Source organism: Nymphaea colorata, chromosome 3, assembly GCF_008831285.2.
Source record: "Nymphaea colorata isolate Beijing-Zhang1983 chromosome 3, ASM883128v2, whole genome shotgun sequence".
NCBI lineage: Eukaryota > Viridiplantae > Streptophyta > Magnoliopsida > Nymphaeales > Nymphaeaceae > Nymphaea > Nymphaea colorata.
The window spans coordinates 13,672,950-13,696,629 of NC_045140.1; the positions used below are offsets into that span (position 1 = coordinate 13,672,950).

General features: G+C 37.4%; 1 protein-coding gene across 10 annotated transcripts; it reads right to left on the reverse strand.

Annotated features, from left to right (window-relative positions):
* Positions 1-1,494: 1,494 nt before the first annotated feature.
* Positions 1,495-20,494, reverse strand: LOC116251078 (pentatricopeptide repeat-containing protein At1g13040, mitochondrial-like). 10 transcript variants are annotated; one of them, XM_050076829.1, is made up of 7 exons: positions 20,220-20,494; positions 19,812-19,896; positions 19,132-19,296; positions 18,879-19,024; positions 12,999-15,803; positions 2,458-2,708; positions 1,496-2,340 (listed from the first exon to the last, which is right to left on the reverse strand). In XM_050076829.1, the coding sequence occupies exon 5, from the start codon at positions 15,436-15,438 to the stop codon at positions 13,426-13,428; it is 2,013 nt and encodes a 670-aa protein (XP_049932786.1). In that variant the 5' UTR covers positions 15,439-15,803; positions 18,879-19,024; positions 19,132-19,296; positions 19,812-19,896; positions 20,220-20,494; the 3' UTR covers positions 1,496-2,340; positions 2,458-2,708; positions 12,999-13,425. The 10 variants fall into 10 exon arrangements, 4 of the variants coding, with proteins under 4 accessions (XP_049932785.1, XP_049932786.1, XP_049932787.1 ...); XM_050076828.1 differs by having other exon boundaries at positions 1,495-2,708; XM_050076830.1 differs by lacking the exons at positions 1,496-2,340; positions 2,458-2,708 and adding an exon at positions 2,727-4,484.
* Positions 20,495-23,680: the final 3,186 nt, after the last annotated feature.

The following is a 23,680-nucleotide window of genomic DNA, read 5'->3' on the forward strand; positions in this document are numbered from 1 at the left end:
ATTGAACTGGTTACAACTAAAACCTGGCTAACACCGTGTAACTTGTTCAACTCATCCAAGCTATAAGTGTGTATTCAAACTGTTCAAATTGGGCTCATATGTTTACACCAAGTCTGGAATTTACTAATAAGAGACTAACCGTCTTCACTGAGAGGTTGATTCAGAACCATCAAGTTATATCAATTCTAATTAACTCCCAAACTGTGAAGAATAAAGTATTTCCTTATTGACCATTAGGTTTCTTTATCCTTAATTTGTGTTGTTGGACAGAGACATTTTGACAGGCTTTGACAAGTTTCAAGAGAGACATTCGGAGGGCATTAAACTCTGAATCTCCTCTGAATTAAGAGTGTGTTTGATTTATGAGACATTCTTCACTCATGTGAAAGCTGTATACATGATTCATATCAGGCCATCAAGCACGGGTGAAGTAGTCCCAGATAACTTCTCCTCACAACATGCTTTTCACTGTACCAAAAAAATCATAAAAGTCAGTCTTGATCCAGCTAAAGTTGTCCGAGTTGACTCATCAAGTCAAAAGTGCAGGCCCAAACAAGCTTTTGCCAAATCATTGGGTAGGCCAACTATGAGTGCAGGGACAACAATGTAGTAGCCTTTTGGAATTATTGAACCAATAATGGAATATATCATGGTTACATCATTTCAAACAGTTATGCTGAAACTAAATACCAAAATTTGGCTTTTGATTATTTCAAACTTCTTCACTAGTGATCAGAGGAACTTTACCTAGCTAAACAGTGAAGAGGAAACGTTTCAAGGGAGTTATGCTATCTGAAGGATCTGAATTATAAAAACCATCACAGCTTGGCCTGCAGCTCTGGATTGTCTTATAAGTAACATTCAACAAAACTTTCAAGGATCGGTGAGAACAGTAACATAATGTTTGGGATCCATCTTCAATGAGTGCTATTTCTGAAAGAATGTCCAAATTCAGCTTAAAGTTATCCACAAAGATAGACAAATAGAAAACTCTCAATATCGTTATCTTTTTTTATTGTAATTTTTCCATTACGTAACGCCAACAAGTCCACATCCACAGGCCCGTGACTAAGCACTTGCTAGCAGGCTAGAGCTTATAGTGCAAGATTAGGATCACAAATCATGCTAGCTTCATGCAAATAGTTACCATCCAATGAACCATTAGAGAACCCAGGTTTTTGGCCAAGAAGAATATAACTGAAAAACCCCAAACCCAATAAATACTTTATTCTTTCAAGCGCATTGGTAATCAGAAACAAATATAGAAAGTACGATGCATAAACTTCAGTGTCCGCGCTTATTGAAACTAAAAGTTGAAACTTGATGCATAAATTCAATAAGGCCAGTGTTTTCAACTTCTAGAAGATGCTCAAGCAGCATTCACCAAACAATCAGACTCTTGATAATTTTCAGAAACTAACATCAGGGCGTTTTATTTTCCTTATTGTACCCAATTATCTGTATGTAAATCAGGCCTGATCTTGAGAATACAAATGCTTCAAGAGATACACTCTTGAAGATCCCAACAACTTCAATAGGTAATACACAACCAAGCCTCAAACTTGAGGAGAAGATACCAAATCTATTAATCTCAAGAGAAGAATACACAAGAGAGGCCTAAAAGCCTTAACCAAACAAGGGACAACAGTCCCATATATATAGTACAATGAAAGGGAGAGAAGAAGGAGGAGTTGGCTGTTGGGCCAGCTCCAACGGCTAGAAATCTAGCCGTTGGAAGCTGGTCCAACAGCTAGTTCCCTTTTACAAAAAGGAAAAGGTAAAAATAGAAAAAGAAAAGAAATAAAAAATACATAAAAAAGAAAAGGAAGCAAATAAAATAAAATACATAACACCTATGCATACATAGATATTCATATATACAAATCATATATGAAACATATGTATACTTACATAATGTCTAATATTTAAATTCTAACACTCCCCCTCAAACTTACGGTGTGATCACCGAAAGTTTGCCAAGAAGAAACTGAAAACGTGCTGAAGCAAGTGCTTTGGTGAAGAAATCTCCAAGTTGATATTCGGAAGGGACAAAAGATATATCGATTGTTCGGCTAAGATATTCTTCTCTCACATAGTGACAATCCATTTCAATATGCTTCGTCCTTTCATGAAAAGTATGATTGCTAGCAATGTAGATGGCACTTTTATTGTCGCAGCAGAGCTTGGTTGCTTCATTTAAGTCAATTCCAATGTCCTTCAATAAGCTTTTTAACCACACAATCTCCATGGTGGTGGTGGCCATGGCACGATATTCTGCTTCAGTTGATGATAGAGAGACTTTATTTTGTTTTTTGCACCTCCACGAAATAAGAGAGTCACCTAGAAAAACACAAAAACCGGTGGTGGAATGTCTGTTATTAGGATCTCCACCCCAATCAGCATCAGTATAGGCAATCATATTCAAGTTTGATGAGGATGATAGAAAAAGTCCTTTACTGATTGTGTGTTTGACATATCGAACAATCCTCAATGCGGCTCCCATGTGTACAGAAGTGGGTCTTTGTTGAAACTGACTTATGACATGTACCGCATGTGATATGTCAGGCCTTGTGATGGATAGATATGTGAGAGCTCCAACCAATTGACGAAATGGAGTGGGATTTTCTAGAATTTCTCCATCATCAATCTTCATCTTTACTCCTAAGGCTTTAGGAGTGTCTACCACCTTGTCATCAGTGATACCTGATCTGCTTATAATGTCATTGGCAAACTTCATTTGTGAGAGTAAGTATCCTCTTCTACTATAAGCTAATTCAATACCAAGAAAATACGTTAGTTTACCCAAATCAGTCATTTCAAATTCATTCTTTAGAAAGTCTTTTACCTGCATAATTCTGTTGGCATCATTACCTGTAATAATCATATCATCTACATATAAAAGTAACACAATTATACCTATAGCAGTATTTTTAACAAACATAGCAGTGTCAGAATAACATGATTTAAAACCTTGTTTGAACATAACATTGCTAAACATGTCAAACCAAGCTTTTGGAGCTTGTTTCAAGCCATATAATGCCTTTCTAAGATAAAGAACTTTTCCTTGAGGTAAATCAAGCCCAGGAAGAGACACAATGTCCCAAGTTTTATTGTCTTCAAGGGCTCTAAGTTCATTGTTCATTGCTTCAATCCAATGTGGGTTAGTTTTGGCTTCAAGATAGGATGAAGGTTCAACATGAGAGTGAATAGCTAATAAGCAAGCTCTATGTTTTGGGGAAAAAGACTCATAGGAAACAAATTTTTGAGGTGGATGAGAATCTCTTTGAGATCTCCTAAGAGTAGGTTGAGACTCTTGGATGTTTTGTTGAGACCTTCTCTTATAAACTATAACTTCTCTTGGTGATCCATCACTTCTTGGTGAAGATCTATCAAAAGGAGTATTCTCAACCTCATTTTGAGCATCATTATGTGAAGAAGGCAAAACATCATCATCATTATCAACATCATCATCATTTATCCATAAAAAAGAATAGTCATCTTCATGCTTGGGTTTATTTTCATTAAAGTCATTTCTTCTTCTAAAAATATCACATTTCTTGAAACATACACCTTATCTTTTTCAATATCATAGCATCTATACCATTTTTGAGTTTCGGAATAGCCAATAAAGACACATTGAATAGCCCTAGATGAAAGTTTATCATTTTTGTCATTTAAAATGAAACATTTGCAACCAAAGACTTTGAATCTTTTATAAGTTGGCTCCAAGTTAAAAAGTTTTTGAAAAGGTGAAATATTTTCTAAAACTTTAGAGGGCATTCTATTAATCAAGTACATGGATGTTAAAATTGCTTCAGCCCAAAAATTTTTTAGAACATTTTTTGATATAAGAAGAGCTCTTGTTGTTTCAAGAATATGTCTATGTTTTCTTTCGGCGACTCCATTTTGTTGGGGGTTTTGGGGCAAGACTTTTGGTGTATAACTCCCTTTTCTTTTAGGAATTCTTCAAATTCATTGGAAATGAATTCTCCCCCGGAATCACTTCTAAAAATTTTAAGGTTTGCATCAAATTGAGTTTTGATCATGTTGTAAAAGTTTTTAAAATTCATAAAGACTTCCGATTTGCGTTTAAGAAAGTAAACCCAAGCATATCGAGAGTAATCATCCACAAAAATGACATAATAAAGCAAACCACCTTTAGACATAATAGGAGCGGGACCCCATACATCCGAATGCACTAATTCAAAAGGTGCTTTTGCAACAAAATTTCTATTTCCAAAAGGTAAAGCCTTAATTTTGGCTTTAATACAATCATCACAAGAGATCATTTCTTTACATTTCTCTTCCAAAAAAGGGATACAAGACATTTTTTCTAAACTTGAATGCCCAAGTCTTTGATGCCAAACTTGAATGTCACTCTTCTTGACTATATTGCAAGTAGGGTTGGAAAGATCCAAATAGTCAACATAGTAGAGATCATTTTTCCTAGAACCTTCCCCAATCGTCTTCTTGGAAAGATGGTCCTGTATCAAAAATTTATTTTGTGAGAAGACAATATCGCATCCATGATTTGTTATTTGAGAAACCGACAAGAGATTTAAGTTAAGTTTGAGAATAAATCTAACTTTTGGTATTTTAAAAACTTTTGAATTAAAATTTTGATCAATATTCCCAACACATTTGATTTCAAGAGGAGTTCCATCGGCGGTTTTAACAAATGGGCACGATTCTTCCTTAGTGCATTCGGTAAGCAAAGAATTACAAGGGGTCATATGAAATGAAGCTCCGGAATCAAGAATCCAAGAGTACTTACTTGATGATGTAGATGCCACGGTTGCTCCGGAGATTGGAGAAGTCCCTCATCCTTTGAAAAGCGGTTGAAGAGCATCAATAAGCTTTGGTTGGAGGGCACTTACAAGTTTGTCTAGGTCAAATCGATTGCTTTCTACATACATTGTCCCAGCCACACTTGTCTTTTTATCAAATCTCCTCAATTTAGGACATCTAAGTTTGGTATGTCCTTCTTCTTGACAATGGAAACATATAATCTTCTTGTTGCCATTATTGCTATGCTCATAGTTTCGATTAAAATGAGGAGGCCTATAAGTTCTCATATGAGCACCGGGTCTTGAGGTAGCAAGAACACTTTCACTCTTGTCTTTTGAAAAATTGAGTCTATTCTCCTCCATTTGAAGTTTCGCTATGGCTTCGTTCATAGATGGCACTTTATGCCTATGGAGCAAGGAAGTTTTGACTCCATCATATTCCGATCTAAGACCAAGAATGAATTTATAAAATTTCTCCCTTTGGATTTGTTTTTCTCTAACTCCAATGTCTCTTGGATCATACCATTCGGGTTCAAATAGAGCAAGTTCGTCCCATAATTGCTCCATTTCTCCAACATATTCTTTAATGGACTTGTCTCCTTGTTGGAGACTTGCAATCTTCATTTGAAGATTGCACATGTAGGCCACATCCTTCATAGTGTGGGTTTTCTTGAGGAATTCCCAAGCTTCATGAGCAAAATTATGTTTTGCTATTTGGCCCATGGTTGTAGTATCAACACAAGCAATAATCCAAGTGATAATCTTGTGGTGTCCTATCTTCCACTCTTCCCATTTTCTCTCATATTCATTCATAGCCTTGTCTTTTTCAACTCCATCTAGTTCTTGAGCTTTACCATCTATGGTCTTGGTGAGGACTAATTGAGGTTCACTTTTTGACCCATCAACGAGTCCCCATAGGCCTTTACTTCTAATAAAATGTTCCATAGTTTTTGCCCAAGAAACATAATTTGATGAAGTTAATTTGGGAAGAGGAGTAGAGGAAGTTCTTTCATCCATAATGTGTACCTTGTAAAAGAGACGTTGAGGTAGTGCTAGGATGAAAAACAGCCACACAAAAATGAAGCTTTCGACGCGTCAAAGACTGCCACAATCTTCACCACCAAGGGAGCTTTATCCCGTCACAAATATCACCAAAAGAGGCCAGCAGGAGGAAATGGATGCTCTTCTTTCTCGGGAGACTTGGGATTTGGTAGACCCCCCAACACGCTGTGATGTGGTTGGCTCACGATGGGTATTCACCATCAAGTATCATTCTGATGGGTCAGTTGAAAGGTTCAAGGCCCGTCTTGTCGCAAAAGGGTATACTCAGTCTTATGGTGTTGACTTCTTTGAGACCTTTTCGCCTTTGGCCCGGTTTGGCACTATTCGCTTAATTATATCTATTGCTGTCCAACGAGAGTGGCCTCTTTTTCAATTGGATGTAAAAAATGCCTTTCTGTATGGAGACCTTTCTGAAATCGTTTATATGCAGCAACCACCTGGTTTTGAGCGACAAGGGGAGTGTTCCAAGGTATGCAAGTTAAAGAAGGCTATTTATGGACTCAAACAGAGTCCCCCCGTGCATGGTTCCAAAAGCTTACTGAAGTGTTATCTAAGTGTGGATTTCGCCGATCCCAGCTTGATCACTCATTGTTTATCAAGCGAGGCTCAGCAAGACTTCTGATATTGATTGTCTACGTGGATGATATTGTTCTTACAGGGGAAAATGATCAAGAGATAGCTCAAACAAAAGAGTTTTTACAGCAACACTTTGCTACGAAAGACCTTGGACAACTTCGTTATTTCTTGGTATTGAGGTGGCTCGTAGTAATAAAAGAGTTGTAGTGTCTCAAAGGAAATATGTTCTTGATCTTCTACAGGAAACGGGACTATTGGGGGCTAAACCTGCCACACTTCCCATGAATCCTCGCATTCATATACATGATGATGACTCAGAGCCGTTTGACTCTAGATCTTACAGATCTCTGATAGGGAAACTGTTATATTTGACTGTCACTCGTCCCGACATTAGCTTTGCTGTGAATAAGTTGAGCCAATTCATGGAAAAACCCCGAAAAGTTCACTGGGATGCAGCTCTAATGATTGTAAGATACTTGAAATCAGCCCCGGGAAAGAGGCTACGGTTCAAGAAAGGAGAATGTGTTGACATCGAGGCGTATAGTGATGCTAGATGACAGGAAGTCTACTACCGGTTTTTGTGTCTTCGTGGGCAGTAATCTTATTTCCTGGAGGAGCAAGAAGCAGAATGTTGTGGCTCGTTCTAGTGCTGAGTCGGAATATAGGGCTATGGCTCAAACTACGGCTGAAATGTCGTGGGTTAGATCACTACTTGTAGAGTTGGGTGTCTCAGTGAATCTCCCAATGAAGATGTATTGTGACAACAAGGCAACTACATATATCGCTAACAATCATGTCTTCCATGAGAGGACTAAACACATTGAAGTGGATTGCCACTATATTCGGGACTTAGTTCAAGGAGGAATTGTTAGCACTATTCATGTCTCCTCAGAAGATCAGGCAGCAGATATTCTCACTAAAGCTCTTCCCATAGGCAATTTCCTGAGATGTTGTAACAAGCTGAGCATAATTGATATATATGCTCCAGCTTGAGGGGGAGTGTTAAAGATACAAAAAGAGGTTTTCTGAAATATTAGAAAGTTAGGGAGGATCTCTTTAAATGTTTTGTTATTTTTAGTGGACTTCTCTTGTAATTTTCCCTAACCCTAATCTCTTAATAGAGATTAGGGTCACGTAATGAACTTTAACTTTTTGCCGCCTCTCTCTCTCTCTCGCAACACTTCCAAAATAGTGTTTTAGATGCAAAAAAGACATTTTGGTCATCTAAATCTCCCCTATGTGGTTTATATATAGTTTGGCAAACCCAACCGAACATTAAGAATGAAGTGTGCTTAGTCCAAGCTGGTTATATCCACTGCCAAGTGCACAAAAAAATTAAACACCGAGAGGTACAATGACCATAATACCCTGATCACTAAAAAGGAGAGCCCCTTATAAGAACAATAAAAGGGTTGTAAAAAAATTAAAACTAAAAACAAAAAGATTTCTTTTTAAAAAATCACCAATATACCCCAACTCTCCCCTTCAAGGACGAGGGTGAGGGAATGACGCTGGTGGGATGGGTGCCTGATGAAGGGAGGCAGCTTAGAGCAGGATTTGTGAATGAAGAAGTTGCAGGGTATACATCCATAGAGCACTGGGTCTGGGTCCATGGTGGGCCCACACAGTGGGCTTCAAAGTGGGCTCGTTGGGATGGGACAAAGAAGTCCATGAGTTGGAGGGTATGGTAGACATACTAACCATATGAAGGTAATGTGACTACGATAATATTGTATACATGTATGTGTTCCATGGTTATGACTGTACTTAAACACAACAATATATATGTGGGTTTATGTACCTATATAATCTTGTATATGGACCATACTATTGTACTATACTGTTTATATACTATCCCTATTGTATATAATAACCCCTAATATAGTACCTATATTAGAATATACCTTACTATATTAAGCCTATTTTGATATTTGTGGCTATGATATATACTATATATGTTGTATAATAGCCACATACGAGAATTCCTAGGAATAGATGCTTATTTAGTTCCAATCATACTTGTCTCTTGTAGCAAATCAAGAACATATTTTCTTTGGAAAGAACTAAACCTTTTTTACTTCTTGCTACTTCTATCCCCAAGAAGTAACATAGACAGACAAGGTCATTAGTAACATAGTGTTTGGAGATACTTCGTAGTGTATTGTATTTCTTGTTCGCTGTCACCAGTTAAAATAATGTCATCCACATATATCACCATAACAGCCATATCTCTGTCTTTTTTATGAACAATAAATGATCTAAAGAAAATCTATGAACCACGAACTTGGACACAACATCACACAACTTCTGAAACCATGCTCTGGGACTCTGTTTCAAACCGTTTCAAACCATATAGTCTTCTTTAACAAACATACTTTGGTACACTCCCCATGTTTCTCAAAGCTTGGCGGTTGTTGCTATAAACTAGTTTAGATAAATCTCCATACAAAAAAGCATTTTTCACATGTATTGGTACATATTTCATCCATAATGAACTGCAACAGATATAATTAGTCATATAGTACCCAAACTTACCACAGGAGATAAAGTTTCAAAAAAGTCAATACCATACGTCTTTGTGTACCCTTTTGTTATCAACCGTACTTTGTACTACTCGACTATACCGTTGGAGTTATACTTGATAGTAAATACCCATTTCGAGCCGTCAATATCTGTCTCAAAAGGACTGTTCAACAAGATCCCAAGTGTGGCGAGATATTAGAATCCATCTCCTCCTTCATTGCTTGGTACCACTTAGAGTCCAAAAGAGCTTGTTCATGCGAGATTGGGACTGAAGCAGCTGGCAAGGCATCAATAAATGTGCACATATGATCTCTCAAATGAGATGTACTAAAAAAATTAGAAAGAAGATGAATTGTGCATTGTATGATCCCTTTACGTAGTGCAATAGGTAATTCGTCAGGATGAGAAGCATCAATGGAACACTCGGGCATGTCATGTAATTCAGAACTACGTACCTCTTGAGAGCAAGACGGTGCAGGGTCATTAGATGACAGATCTTTCTTGAATATATGAGAGAAGGGTCTTTAAACCGCAAAATGGAGGGATCGGGACAAGTGGAGGATGATATAAAAAGGAATGGACTCAAGTGGAATAGAAGGAACTGGAAATGGAACAGAATGGGGCATCTCAAACTGTAGATAGGAGGGCTTGCATGAAAGAATAGAAAAAACTCGAGAAAGGTTACATCGACACTGATAAACTCTCGATTAGATATAGGATCAAAGCATTGATACCCTTTGTGATTTCAAAAGTATCCCACAAATACACATTTAGTTGTTTGTGCAACTATTTTATCTCGATTAGGTCCAAGTCGATGTACAAAGCATGTGCATCCAAATATACGTGGAGGTAAAGAGAACAAGGCCCTGTTTGGGTAAAGAATTTGAATCGGCATCTCGTTGTCTATGGAAAATGATGACATTCTATTTATTAGGTAACATGTGTTTAAGATTGGATCTCCCCAAAAATTTGAAAGGCATATGAGAATGAATCATGATAATGTGGACTACATCCAACAAATGGCAGTGTTTTCTTTCAATTACGCCATTTTGTTAAGATGTAGAATTCAAGCAGAGAAGTAAATTTGAACTCGAGAGTATTGTTAGTGCGAACAACCTTGACACAATAATTAAATTGAGTTTTTATTTCCAATATGAAAGATTTCAAAATACAAAGAGCTTCAAATCTGCCTTTCATCAAAAAAACCAACGTGACTCGAGAGAAATCATCAACAATGGACAGATAATAACGAGATGACAACCGACTTGAAACCTGACTAGGTCCGCATACATCAACATGAACTAAATCAAATAGATTATGGCTAGACAGACTTTGACTCGATAAAAAAGAGGTACGACTATGCTTGCCCAGTTGACAAGCTTCACACTCGATAGAGGTTGTAGAAAAAATCTGAGGGCATAACTGCCGAAGTTTAGGACATGATTGATGACCAAGTCTGAAATGCCACGGGAACGCACTTGAAGGTGAATCAACTAAGAATGACGCCTCTTTAATGGATGTATCCAAGGAGTAGATTCCATCTCTCATGGCCTCCACCAATCTTCCTCCCACTCGATATGTCTTGAAATACACAAGTACTCGAGTCAAAAATAACTCGACAATTCATCTCTTTAGTTAGTTTGCTTATAGATAACAAATTCTTTGAGAATTTGTGAGTATATAGCACTTCATGAACATGTAAAGATAGAGATAGACAAATATCTCATGTCCTTCTACCAGAGATAGCCTTCAATCCGCTAATCGAACATGCCGTGAGGGATTAAATTTCTGCAAATTTGAAATACTAGCATCTCCACAAAAGTGTCTAGATGCTCCATAATCAATTATCCAACAACCATTGTAAGTAGGGAGTCCTACCTGCAGAATATGCTAAATTTGTGATAGCAGTGCAAGCTGATGAGGTAGAAGGTGTAGAATTTGATCGATGCTCCATAATTAAGTCAAGTTCAGCATGACTTAAATTGAGAGATGTAGCATCTACAGAAGCAACAGTAGGATTCACCTTAGGAACCATACTAATAGCCTATGTGTTTGGAGCTGAAATGGATGAAGATGTCACAGTCGTGGATAGAGATGTGTTAGACCCACTTTGTTCCAGCACCTATCCTCTAAGTGGTCAAGACAACCACGACATGTGCATTAGAGTCTTCCACATCCTCTTGGACCACGGCCTCTTCCTCTACCAAGGGAAGACTGTTGTGCACGTCGTCCTCATCCCAATGAGGCAAAGGCAGATGGCTGTGAGTTATTCGTAGATGGAGGAAGGGTAACACCCAATCTGCTTAGCCTGTTGAAGGCCTTATCAAGATCGAAAAAATCTAATCTTGTAAGCACTTGGGCCTTGATTGTAGAATAATTTGATGACAGTTAATTTAGAAATTTAACAACGATCATTTGCTCCATGTGAGACTTGAGACAATGCTTGCAAGGAGGTTTTAAGGAATTCATCTTTAAATAAGTATACTTCAGTTTCGTAAAGTATTCAGTTAAATCTATGTCACCTTGCTGCATTTGTAAATTCTTATTGAATTTGTAGAATTTTTTTGATGTTCTTGTCTTGAGACTCGAGAATACATCTGCCGGAGAGAATTCTACATAGCTTTAGTTGTATTATAGTAGCAGAGCCTTGCAGCAATTTGAGGTTCTGTGCTATTCATAAGCCAAACACTAATTATGTTGTTTTTTTCCTTCCACCATGCATACTTGCCGATTTTTTCTACTGGCTCATCTACTTCCAGTATATATTTCTCCTCGTGTCCAACAACTAATAGCATGAAGGTTCTAGCCCATACATTGTAGTTAGATCCATCGAGTTTGATAGTAGATCCAAAGGAAAATGGATTTGAGAAAGCTTTGTACTCTACACCAGCCTCAGTTTGCTGATTTCCAGATTCAATTGTATCATGTTATAGAGATTTATTAGCAGCCATGATAAAATCTCGAAGATAGAAGAATCTGGAAGTCCACAGCATACTGCAATCACGTCTGTAGACTCTGTACTACAGCAACACTACACCAATAATAAGTAATATTCTGTCCTGCAGTTCATTGTCTCTGCAACTCCATGACAGGCATACTACTACAGCAACACTACAATAAAAAGCAATATTCTGTCCTGCAACACGTTGTCTCTGCAACTTCGCGAGACGCACACAGTTGCACCAGAGATTATTTCAGATATATATTTTCAAGCATCAGCAACTGTCCACATATGCTTTGAAGTTCCACCACCGACCTTAATCAACATGAGTTAGGGTTTCTGATCACATTGATATATTTGTGATCAGTACCCTAACCCTTAACAGACAAATACTTTTTTTCAACCAAAAGAGAGATTATCAGCAACCAGGCATTGATGAAGAATAAGAAAACGAGGAAGACCCAGCAGTTTAAACAGTGTCAGTAGGATCCCAAGACTGTCCGCTCTGATACCATTTTGATCTTAATGTTACACCAATATACAAAGAAGATGAGATAGGAGATAGTTGCGAGAAGCTAGAGAGGAGAGAAAGAGAGAGAAGGGAGCTGTCTTACTCATGGCTCCTCCTCTTCCATTAAATTAAAAGGAACTAATTAGGGTTATGTCTAACCCCTTACATAAAGAGTCCAATAAATAATTAAAAATTCAAAGTACTACCTAATAATAAAGTTCTAAAATATAGAAAACCTCAAACCAGTACGTTCTCAATAGCCGTAAGGCCCGTAACTACTGGAAACAACTTCAAAAAATCAACATTTTCAGCCATGTTCAAACGCTAAACCCTCTATTGAAAATGCAAATATAGGTCTACCCTTAATCATAAATTCAGATATTACTGATGAGCAGTCAGATTGCTAGTTTAAGAAGCAAAAATTTAATTGTGGTCCTGTCATCATAAAACCCAACCTTAATATCAGAAATGCAGCCTTCTGCTTCTCTAAGATGGTTTTAAACATAAAGATACAAGAGACAGTAAAGAATATTAAAATATAAAATTTCCAATAAGTGTAACATTTTCCAAAAATGAAATAGCAAGTAGTGTCACTTACATAGAAGAAATAGAAGACAGCCATCTGTATGAATTTGACCACCACTAAAGGGAGAGAACAGGAGCTCAACGTGCACCCATGAAACATAAAGTCCTAAGAATAACAAGCACTGTTAGTGCAATAGGACGCCTCCAGGTTCTGTAATGAGCATAATTTCAGGAGCAGCATTGATACATTGATAGATAAGCACTGCACAGTGGCCCCTTATTTTCTTGATACATTGATTATCAGGTGCTACCGCTGAAGCAGGTTCAAGCACAGAAGAGGGAGAAAAAGGTTTGCTGGATGCAAATAATCTCTCAGACTACTCCTTATTTTCCTCTTATCTCTCCTTTTTCTCTACAAAGGCTTCGTATCATACACATGAAGCCACATTAATAGCTTAAACATCAATGCTAGAGCCATTGTTTATTGGATATATTGGTAGTTACCTTTGTAAACTAAATGGCACAACTGCCCTTCCAAATCTTTTTGCATTTGTTTCAAATTTATCATTCATGTGAAGTGCACTAATCAAAGTCTCAGAAGTTGTTGCATCAAGAGCATATCCATTTTGCATCATTTGATCCCATACTTTACATGCCATTTGGATCTTTGCTTCTCTTATAAGCCCACCAATTACTAATTTGTATGTCACCTCATCTGGATGGCATCCATTGCCTACCATCTCTTCATAAAGATCCATTGCTTTCCTGACCTTAAATTCCTTACAGAGCCCACCAATTAATGCATTATATGTTATAACATCAGGAGCAACACCGTTCGCTTTCATGTCATGAAAGATATTTGAAGCTCTATCGATGCGACCAGTCTTACATAGGTGATCAACCATGGTTGTGTACAAAATGACATCTGGAACCAACCCATGTCTCACCAGCTGCTCAAAGAGCTCCTCTGCCAAATCTAGAAACCCTTTCCTGAAAGAGCCATGTATCAAAGTGTTGTAAGTAACAATATCTGGTAATAGATCTTTTTCAACCATTTCCCTGAACAATTTGTAGGCCACACCTATTCTGTTGGCCTTGCAAAGTGCTCCAATAATGGTGTTACAAGAAACCATGTTACACAAACCAGCAGTTTGCATCTTCGTCACCATTGCATATGCCTGGTCCAGCTGATTTGCTCTGCATAGCCCTTTCAGAAGCTGATTGTAACTATAAGCATCAGGTTCTACCCCACTTTTTTTCATTCTTTTCACTAGCCTGCTAGCCTTGTCGAGCATCAGTTTATCACAGAAGTAGTTCAGAAGGATATTGTAAGTGACAGCATCAGGCTTGAGGCCATTCTGTCTCATGAACACTACCATGGCTGTAGCCTTGTCAACACTGCCAGCTCTGCAAAATCCACTGATCAATGCATTATAAATGGCGGCACTTACTTGTATTTTCTTCTTGGCCATTTTCATGACAGCATCATAAGCTAAATCTACTTTCTTGTGACTGCACAGGCTAAAAACCAACGTCCCGCATGCTACCACATCAACGGATGGAAATATTTCAATCATGTAGTTCCAAACTTCAGTCGCTTTCTGAAACCTCTTGACCTTGCAAAATCCATTTATAAGTGTTGTATATGTGACCATATCGGGTTCTCTTCCCCGCTCAGACATTTCATCCATTACCTTCAGAGCAAGATCCAACTTGTTCTCCTTACACAAGTAGTTCAAATATATGTTACATGCCCAACTATCTGGAACAATGCCAATTTTATACATGTCAAGAAGAAGATAGTGCACGAAATCAAGGTCGTTTTTCTGGCACAAACCAGAAATAAGTCTGGAGTAAGTAAAGGTACTCAAAGAGAAGCCTTCCTTCATCATTCGCAGGTAATACTTCTTAACCAAATCAAAATGGTTCTCCTTTATCAAGACACCAATGAATCGATTGTAATCAACAGCAAAAACCACACAATCAGATGCAACCATTTGGTCAAATGTCTGAATCGCTAGATGTACCTCCCCTAACTTCACATAGCCAGAGATGAGAAGTCTATATAGTGACCGGTGCATTAGGAACCTATTCTCCTGAATTCTCCAAAGCACATCAGCTAGCAGCTCAAGTTTCCTGTCCCTAAGCAGTATGGAGATAATTGATTTGTACGTGAAGTAGATGTGTTTGTAACCAAACTGCGACTCTGCCCACATGAAAAAGGAAAATGCCACATTGGAATCCATGTCAGCCTTTAGCACTTGATTAACAATATAAGTGTTCAACTGTATGCCCAACAATTTCAATTTTATCTCTGTCCCAGGACACCATTCCCGAGACTGGATGATCCGACAAATTCGAAGCACTGAAATCAGATAAGGCTCATCTTTTCTCCCAGAGTCGAAGAGATCAAGAAGCGGTCTTCTCCAATTCTGATTTTTGTAGGAAAATTTTGTTGGGTTGTGGCCATGAGCCATACCCATGACCCATAAAGAATGAGAGGGCCTGCTCATTTGTTATGAGGTCCTTTACAACTTTGGCAAATCAGTTACAAATAAAAACTGAAAAAATAGATTCCCACTAGCCTGCTAAACCTGAGCATACAGCGAATCCAAGGCAGCCATTTACTTAACCCAGCATTCACCTCTTATGACGGACGCCTATCAAGTTGATGCAAAGGGCTCCTTAAAGCAAACCCCGAAAATACCTGGACTCACTACTCCGTTTTTTGCTTTATCTTCCTCTTTCCTGTTTGCTTCTTGTTGTGTGTTGCTTTGTTACTAGTTTCAGGTTCACTCTGACAATGTTGATGCTGCTTTGAGATCCTGGGGGGAACCGTAAAGTTCCAACATTGGTATCCGAGTGTTGGTTGATGAACCTGAAAGAAACAAAACTACAAACTTGTAAGTTAATCAGAAACCCGTGAATCAAAAATGGTTATGTGAAGCCTGCTATTTGTGCGTATGCAGACTATACATCTCATTTACTTTGCTACGTTAATAAGTGTTGTAGAGACTTGGAGCCTCAAAAAAAGAGATTGATCGCCCAAGTGGCATATATGCATGACTCTGCTATTACAAGTGACTCTGTCATTGCCTTTGAGCAACATACGAGTATGCAGTTTTGACAGCTTAGATGTGCATCTCAATGTGCTAGTTATGTTAGATATCTTAGAGTACTAATCAAAGATGCATGCATAATCTCTATGTAAACTCAGCTATTACTACTGTTCTGTTTCAGGGTTTCAGCAGTGAAATATGAAGAAAAAAGAAACCCATATGATAGGATTACTGTCTGCTAACAATATGACTGATACCAAAATCTGCATGACCTAGTATAGTGCCTATAAGCCTCTGTATGAAGCACAGACTAAGCATGGAATTTTGACTTTGTATCTGCAATAAGACTATGACAGAAGAAACAGAATAATGGAGACAGTACAAAATGAGAAGAGAAGAAAAACATAAACACGTTGTTTTCTTTGGGGCCTCACACATTGTGTCGTTGTGCTTTGATAGGTTAAAGTAGCTGTGCATTGTACGCGTGTGCTTGAGAGGGTAAAAGCTATTTTTTAAGTTGCAAACAGTGTTGTACGTATCGTACGATACGGGGCCGTATCGTACGATACGTATCGTATCGTTTGCAAAATACGATACGATACACCCCCTGTATCGCAAATGGGGGTGTATCATACCTATATCGTACGATACGTGCGATACGGGCCCCCGTATCGTACGATACGTGTGATACGGGCCCCCGTATCGTACGATACGGTGCGATACGGCCCGTATCGTACAATACGGGCTGATTTCTAAAAAGGAGACTTGAACCCCATTTTTTCGAGTTTTTTTTATAAAAACCCACCCCTTCCTCATTTCTAATCTATAGATTGTACCGTTTTAGAGGGAAATCATTGATTTCCATTGTGAAATCATCGATTTCCATTGTGAAATCATCGATTGTCACCGTGAAATCATCTATTAAACCATGGATTTGTGCATGGGTGGCTGATTCCCATTGAGAGGAAATGGTTTTTTTTTAAACCATGAAGATAAAGATGAAAAAGAATGATATTGTTATGAATTTTGATGTCTATGAAGTATGAATGATGAACCGTGAACGTGTAAGTTTATAGCATTTAGCAAAATAATAAGTCTATCATTATATAAAAGACTAAACCATGTTTTCTATGAAGAATTTATTATTTTTAATTTTTTCTGATTTTTTATGAATTTTTTGATTTTTTTTAAATTTTTTCTGATTTATTATTATTTTTTTTTTAAAATTTACGATACGTTACAATACGGCGTATCTTAAAGCCCGACCGATACGCCTTACGATACGCTTTTTACAACATTGGTTGCAAAAACTAAACGCCTTTGGACATATTGGTATGCCCTGCCTTTTCCTGATGAGCATGTAAATTTGTCCGTTGGTGCTTTTACCTTTCCATCATTCTTTCCATCACTTGTGTATTTGATTAGTGAAATAAGAGAGGGGAATTCATTCCCAGAGAGTTTCTATGCCCTTTGTAACAGGAGGGTCTTCTGCTTGCATACACACAATTTTAAGAGGGAGATGGGGCAGTATTTAAAAAAAAAAAAAGGAAAAACAATGGGAGCAGACATCATGATTCATGACACCATTGATTGGGGGGCATTCAGCGGATAAACTGCTCCTGTATGCTAACAATTAAAGGAGAAAGGAAGGAAGCTAGAAAATTTGCTGTTTTGGTGTCTGAGACAGCTATCTTGAACCTATGGTCAATATAACCTCGTATCTTTGTGAAGCATCTACAAGGGGGAAAAAGGGACAAAAGAAGAAGAAGAAGAAGAAGAAGAAAGGGAGGAAGAAGAATACTCTCGAGCTGCATCTTTGATTAGTACTCCAAGATATCTAACATAACTAGCACATTGAGATGCACATCTAAGCTGTCAAAACTGCATACTCGTATGTTGCTCAAAGGCAATGACAAAGTCACTTGTAATAGCAGAGTCATGCATATATGCTACTTGGGCGATCAATCTCTTTTTTTGAGGCTCCAAGTCTCTACAACACTTACTAACGTAGCCAAAGTAAATGAGATGTATAGTCTGCATACGCACAAATAGCAGGACAGATCGGATTCGGATCGGATATACTTTTTACCATATCTGATTTTTCAGATATTTGGATAATCGGATTTGGATTTAGATTCGAATTCGGATGCAAAAAATTTTAAACTACATCCGAATCCGATCCGAATCCGATTTTTAAGTTATATTTGAATCCGATCCGAATCCGACTTTTAAGTTATATCTGAATCCGACTTTTAAGTTATATCCGAATCCGATCCAAATTCGACTTTTAATTTACATCTGAATCCGACTTTTAAGTTATATCTGAATCTGATTCGAATCCGACTTTTAAGTTATATCCGAATCTGATCCGAATCTGACTTTTAACTTGGATTTATGACTTTTAAGTCATATGTAAATATGACCCCAAATCAGACTTATGTACCCAAAAAAAATATAGTAAACACCAAATGAAGTACGAAACCCATTTTTCACATCACACTAGCTCAAACTTGTTTTAACTAAACGGGTCCCTTGCTTTCAGAAGTTTGAACAGCCAAATTTGATTCTCTTACATGCTAACGTATACAGTTTAATGACAAAAAAAGAACATCAAAATGACCAGCAAGTTTCTGAATTGGTTCGCCTACTGCCACAAGTTAAAAGAGTTCCTTGTACAACTTCCAGCTCCAACATCACAAATCATCAAATCTGGGAACCATCTTTCTGCTCACAGCAAGGAGTAATATAGAACATGTGAAATAGTTAAGAAATCGTTTGCATTGATGTTCTTCACACCAGACAACTCAGCGGAATGTCTTGTTTACTGTAGCACAAAGAAGTGAAAACTTTAAAATGAAAAGAGAAACCTGCATAAGATCATTAAAAGCATTTACCTATCATGTATCACGTGCAAGTATAGCAAAGGAAGATACAAACTGGATAACCGCCCCAAATCAAGACAGCAGCCAATAAAAGGCAAGCATACCTTTTATGAACCCTTGCAGCATCTCTTTCTGATTTTGTACTGTTCAATTGGTATCTGCATCTCAGAAAATAATGATACTTAACATATAGATATAGTGAAGGTCACAGAAAGAAAAACAACAGAGAAGGTAACTTTAGTCAAATACAATCGAACAAACCTACACGTGGAATTCAAACTATCAAGATGTAACCTGTGGCGCGTTCAACATCTAGTGAATTTTCACCAACCACATTTTCAGGATGTGTTTTCCTTCTCTGTATATTAGACCTGCCAAACGCCTCCTACAGCTTCTCTTCCCTTCATCAAATTCTTGAAGAACATGAAACCTAAGCAAAAGTTATCAAACATATTTAGTAAACTGATAATGGAAGCAAAATAGCATAAATAATACATCACACAAATGTACTGCCACTAGCAGAAAGGATATCACTCAAATAACAGAAGATTCACGTGCAAGTGGGTCTAGAAATGATAAACATCTCAGGATATACCAACATTTCAAGAAAGATTGAGAAACAGCAAGAACGTTGAAATTTAAATTTGAAGTTAACAAGTGAAAAACTGAAGCTTTTCAATCAAATTTATGTGTACTAATTGATATTGAAAAACTTCCAACGGGACTAATAAAGCACAACTAAAGACCAAATGAAAAGAGGACCAAAAAGGGGAGTATAGCTTCCAATAACTTGAAAAACTTTTATGATAGAGACCATTTAGGTGATCGGTCAAATTCAAGATGAAACGAGGCAAAGCAAGTTGACCATTTAAACTAGACATGATTAACAATAAAATGATGCAAAAGCATCTCAAGGAATAGCAGCCAAAATTCCCTTTCAGTTACCTGAGGATTTTAATCAACCTCCACCTTCTGTAAATGCCAGAAGCAGGTGAATTAGAGCGACCACCAACCTCTACTCAGCGAGCCACTGCAAACCAAACCGAACTATAAATTATTCCACAACCATATAATAAGCAAGCAAACGACGTTATAACAGAGATGGATCCCAAACCTCTACAGCAAAGCAATGAAAACAGGGGTTGTTAGTATTTGTAGCCATGAAACTGAACCCTAAATTCTCTCCGCCTAAATGTGAGTCAGAATAAACTTCCGTCAAGCAATTGGCTCCACTACTGATTAAAAAAAAAATGTTATCATTTTTCACCCATCCTCACATCCCCACTACGAAAACAAGAACATGAAACAACCTTCATGTTTATGGGAAAGTAAAGAGCGACACCAATGACCAACCTCTTGTTGGGTCCCTAGCTTCAATGTTCCACCTGATGAAGAGACGTTGCAGTCTAACGGTTGACTTCTATGACTCTTTCGCGTGCTGCAGTCAGGGGAAACCCTTACGTTTTTAGGAGCGGCAACGGTGGTGATGGCGGACCGGCTGTGCGGCGACTGTGGTGATGGCGAACCGGCAGTGAGGCGAGTGACAGTGCGGCGAGAGTGAGTGGCTGTACTCGCACAGACAGGCAGAGCCGCAGCCCCACAGCTCTCTCATTTCAAATGGAAAGAAGAAGAGTGAAGACCGAAGGCAAACAGAAGACCTTTTACCTTAAACCGGTGAACCGGTTTATCCGATTCACCTAAGTTATATAACGAATCGAGCCGAATTTAAACGAGTGGTGTTACTGGTGTTTTCAACTCGTTTATAAATGAGTCGATCTCGACCGGAGCTTTTTCGAGTGAGTTTGAGTCGAGCCTGAGTTGGCTCAACTCGTCTTAAGAGAGAGAGCGGCGGTGAGTTGGTGTGACTGCAAATGGTAGAGAGGAGAGAGAGAGAGAGAGAGAAGTCGAAATTAAAAAGTTAAAAATGGAAACATAACAGTAATAACCTAAATGGGCAAATCGTTAAATATTTCCATTATATATATATATATATATATATATATGCATTTCAACCAATCAAGTTTTTTTTATCGAATTTGACTATAAGTTGTTTTATATTTTGAACTTTTTAGATTTTCATATTTTCTTTTTATAAACAAATATTTATTTACATGCCCATAATTTGTCATATAAATCGTTAAATATTTACATCATATACTTATATTTTGAACTGATCGTTTATCAATTTTTTCAATAAGTTGTTCATACTCATAATTTGTCAATTTTAATTTTTATGTTTTCAAATTGTTTAAAAAAGTGTTATATTATTTTCACATACATTCTTTGATAAATTCTCATCTTTTAAATACTTGTCTAAAACAACTATGTATATTAAGGAACGAATTCCTGTTTTCTTTTATATCTTAGTGAAGAACCCGACAATACCTCCTATTCTTCCTTCTCTATTGCCGTATTATCATATGATCTTTCATACTTGATCCTTCTCCTCTGTTTCATTATTAGTCTACACCGTATCTTTCAAGATACTTTAAGATGCTTGTAGTTGCAATAAGGAATTAAAGTTCATGAACCTCCCAGTGGGGCATTTTTAAGATGCTTGTAGTTGCAATAATAAGAACTCTCAATTTTATATAGCAGTTTTCTTCTTTGTTACAATGGTCCTTTGTTTGGTGAATTCCGACTTCATCCTCTATTTATAAGATCTTACACTCCCTTTTTATTTTACTGCGGTAAATACACTCTTCAGATATTCCAGCAATGAAAAGGGGTTGACAATAACTATACGATTTTTAAGAAAAGACAGCATTGTACTCTTGTTTTAAGGCTATTTTATATGTAAAAGGAAAGGATGGATATGTTTTTGAAGAATTACTGTAAAAACTACATGTCAGCTGAACAAAGTTTTTTCTTTTTTGTATTCGAGCCATTGAATTGCCAATCCTCATCTTACAGCCCTAGATAAATACACCTCAATCTTTTAACTAACAGTTCCAACTTGATTGCTGAGGTTAAGTATGCTGACAAGGTCACCTAAGTCCCCATAAGATGAGAAAGGAGAAGAAGGAACCTAATGGGATGAATTTGCCTTAAAATTCACAGATCAGTGACGGTTTGCGACAGAAGTTAGTTAGTTAGAGATGGGTTCTCCAATTGCTCATTATGGAAGACCAACTTGAGAAAATCCAAAACTGAGAAATAGAGAGGATCAAGCAGAACAAGGTGAGAACTCTATTACATCTTAGTGAAGCTTGGCGCTATTGGAAGGCAAACATTCCTTGGAAGGTCCGTGAGATTTACTTGGTATTTTGTGGCTGATGAGAGTGCCTTTTTTTCTCGATTTCCTCACCATTCACGTACCCCTACTTTTCAGGTCCCTGGACTTCCAGTACCCGTTGAGAACATGATTCTTTGGTTTGTGAAGTCGAAGGCTGATTGATGGACAAATGTTGCTCACTATAACTGTGAACTTATCAGAAGAGGTAAATAAAACAGTTTGCAGCACACAACGGTAAAATAAACAATCTCTGCATAGACTATCCAGCTTTACAAAAATATTAACAAGATGTACATTAAGTAGCTTCTGGATTATATGGTTGTTATCGTGAAACAAATCAGATTTGGATAAAGAATTATTTCCACTAACTAAACAAGAGTGTGGATTAGGTGCAACCACCAAAAGCAGAACGGATTTTGAAACCCCCTTTCTTAGGCGGTGTTTGATTCCATAGAAAAGAGAAATCGGGTGGTGAAGTTTCCTTGGAGGTACGGACCCTAATCAAACACCGGTGAAATTCTCTTAAAAAAAATCACCAATTCAGCTCTTAAAATTCCATAATTTTAAAGAAAATAATGATTTACTGCCTTATCATGTTTAGCCCTTCGTACACAAAAAGATGTTCTCTTTGACCTTTTGTGTTGGGTTTGAAATGTCAAACACTTCCTTATTAGACCCTTCAACCATATGCTTCCAAAAGATGCTGGTATGGTACTTTATATATATATATATATATATATAGAGAGAGAGAGAGAGAGGCATTGTTCATAATATGCGCGCGATCAACTTGTCTTTTTAAAGTTTTCGTTCAGGCATGAATGAAAACATTAAAAGACAGATTGTTCTCTTCACCATTCAGTATGCTACAAAATGATTATCCTGTGGCTCGAAGTGTTCAATTTCTCTTTCAAGTCCTTTTGATTCCTATGACACATGAATATTTTTCTGCACATGACAAGTAATCAAGCTGATTCTGTTCAACTTTTGATTCCTTTGAGCCTGCAGTACCCGTTAAGTATCAAGTTAGATTCAGAAAAAGTATTTGTAGTGCGATTCTTAATCTAACCCACTATTAAATGTGTTCATGTGAATTATATGGATTTAAGGGTAGCTGAAAGCCATGCCATGAAGAGTATGTATTGCCAAGGATGCAAAAATGGAAGCCATTCATTTTTACTCATTATAAAAACACTATTAAAGTCTAAAAAATGATTAACTTAATATGTTTTCCATTAACCTATTCTTAAAACCATATCGGTAAGGGTAGATGACAAAAAAAAAGAACATTTTAAACATCAAAATTAATTCGTTTTTTTTTTGTCTTCGACGTAGTAGTCTAATTACTATCAATTTCTCTCTCTCTCTCTCTCAAAGATGGTGCTTATATGTGGAGGTGGAGTAGATGAATTCAGGAACCCATGAAACCGGATCCATGCCCCACAATAATAAAAAAGCCCAGTACGACGGCAAATTATTTCTTCTATATTTTTTTCCAAAAGTTTTTTTGATGGTAAATTTACCATGCAAAAATCTACCGAGCCATCAAATCGGGCCTTAGGTCCGACGTTTGAGAGACAAA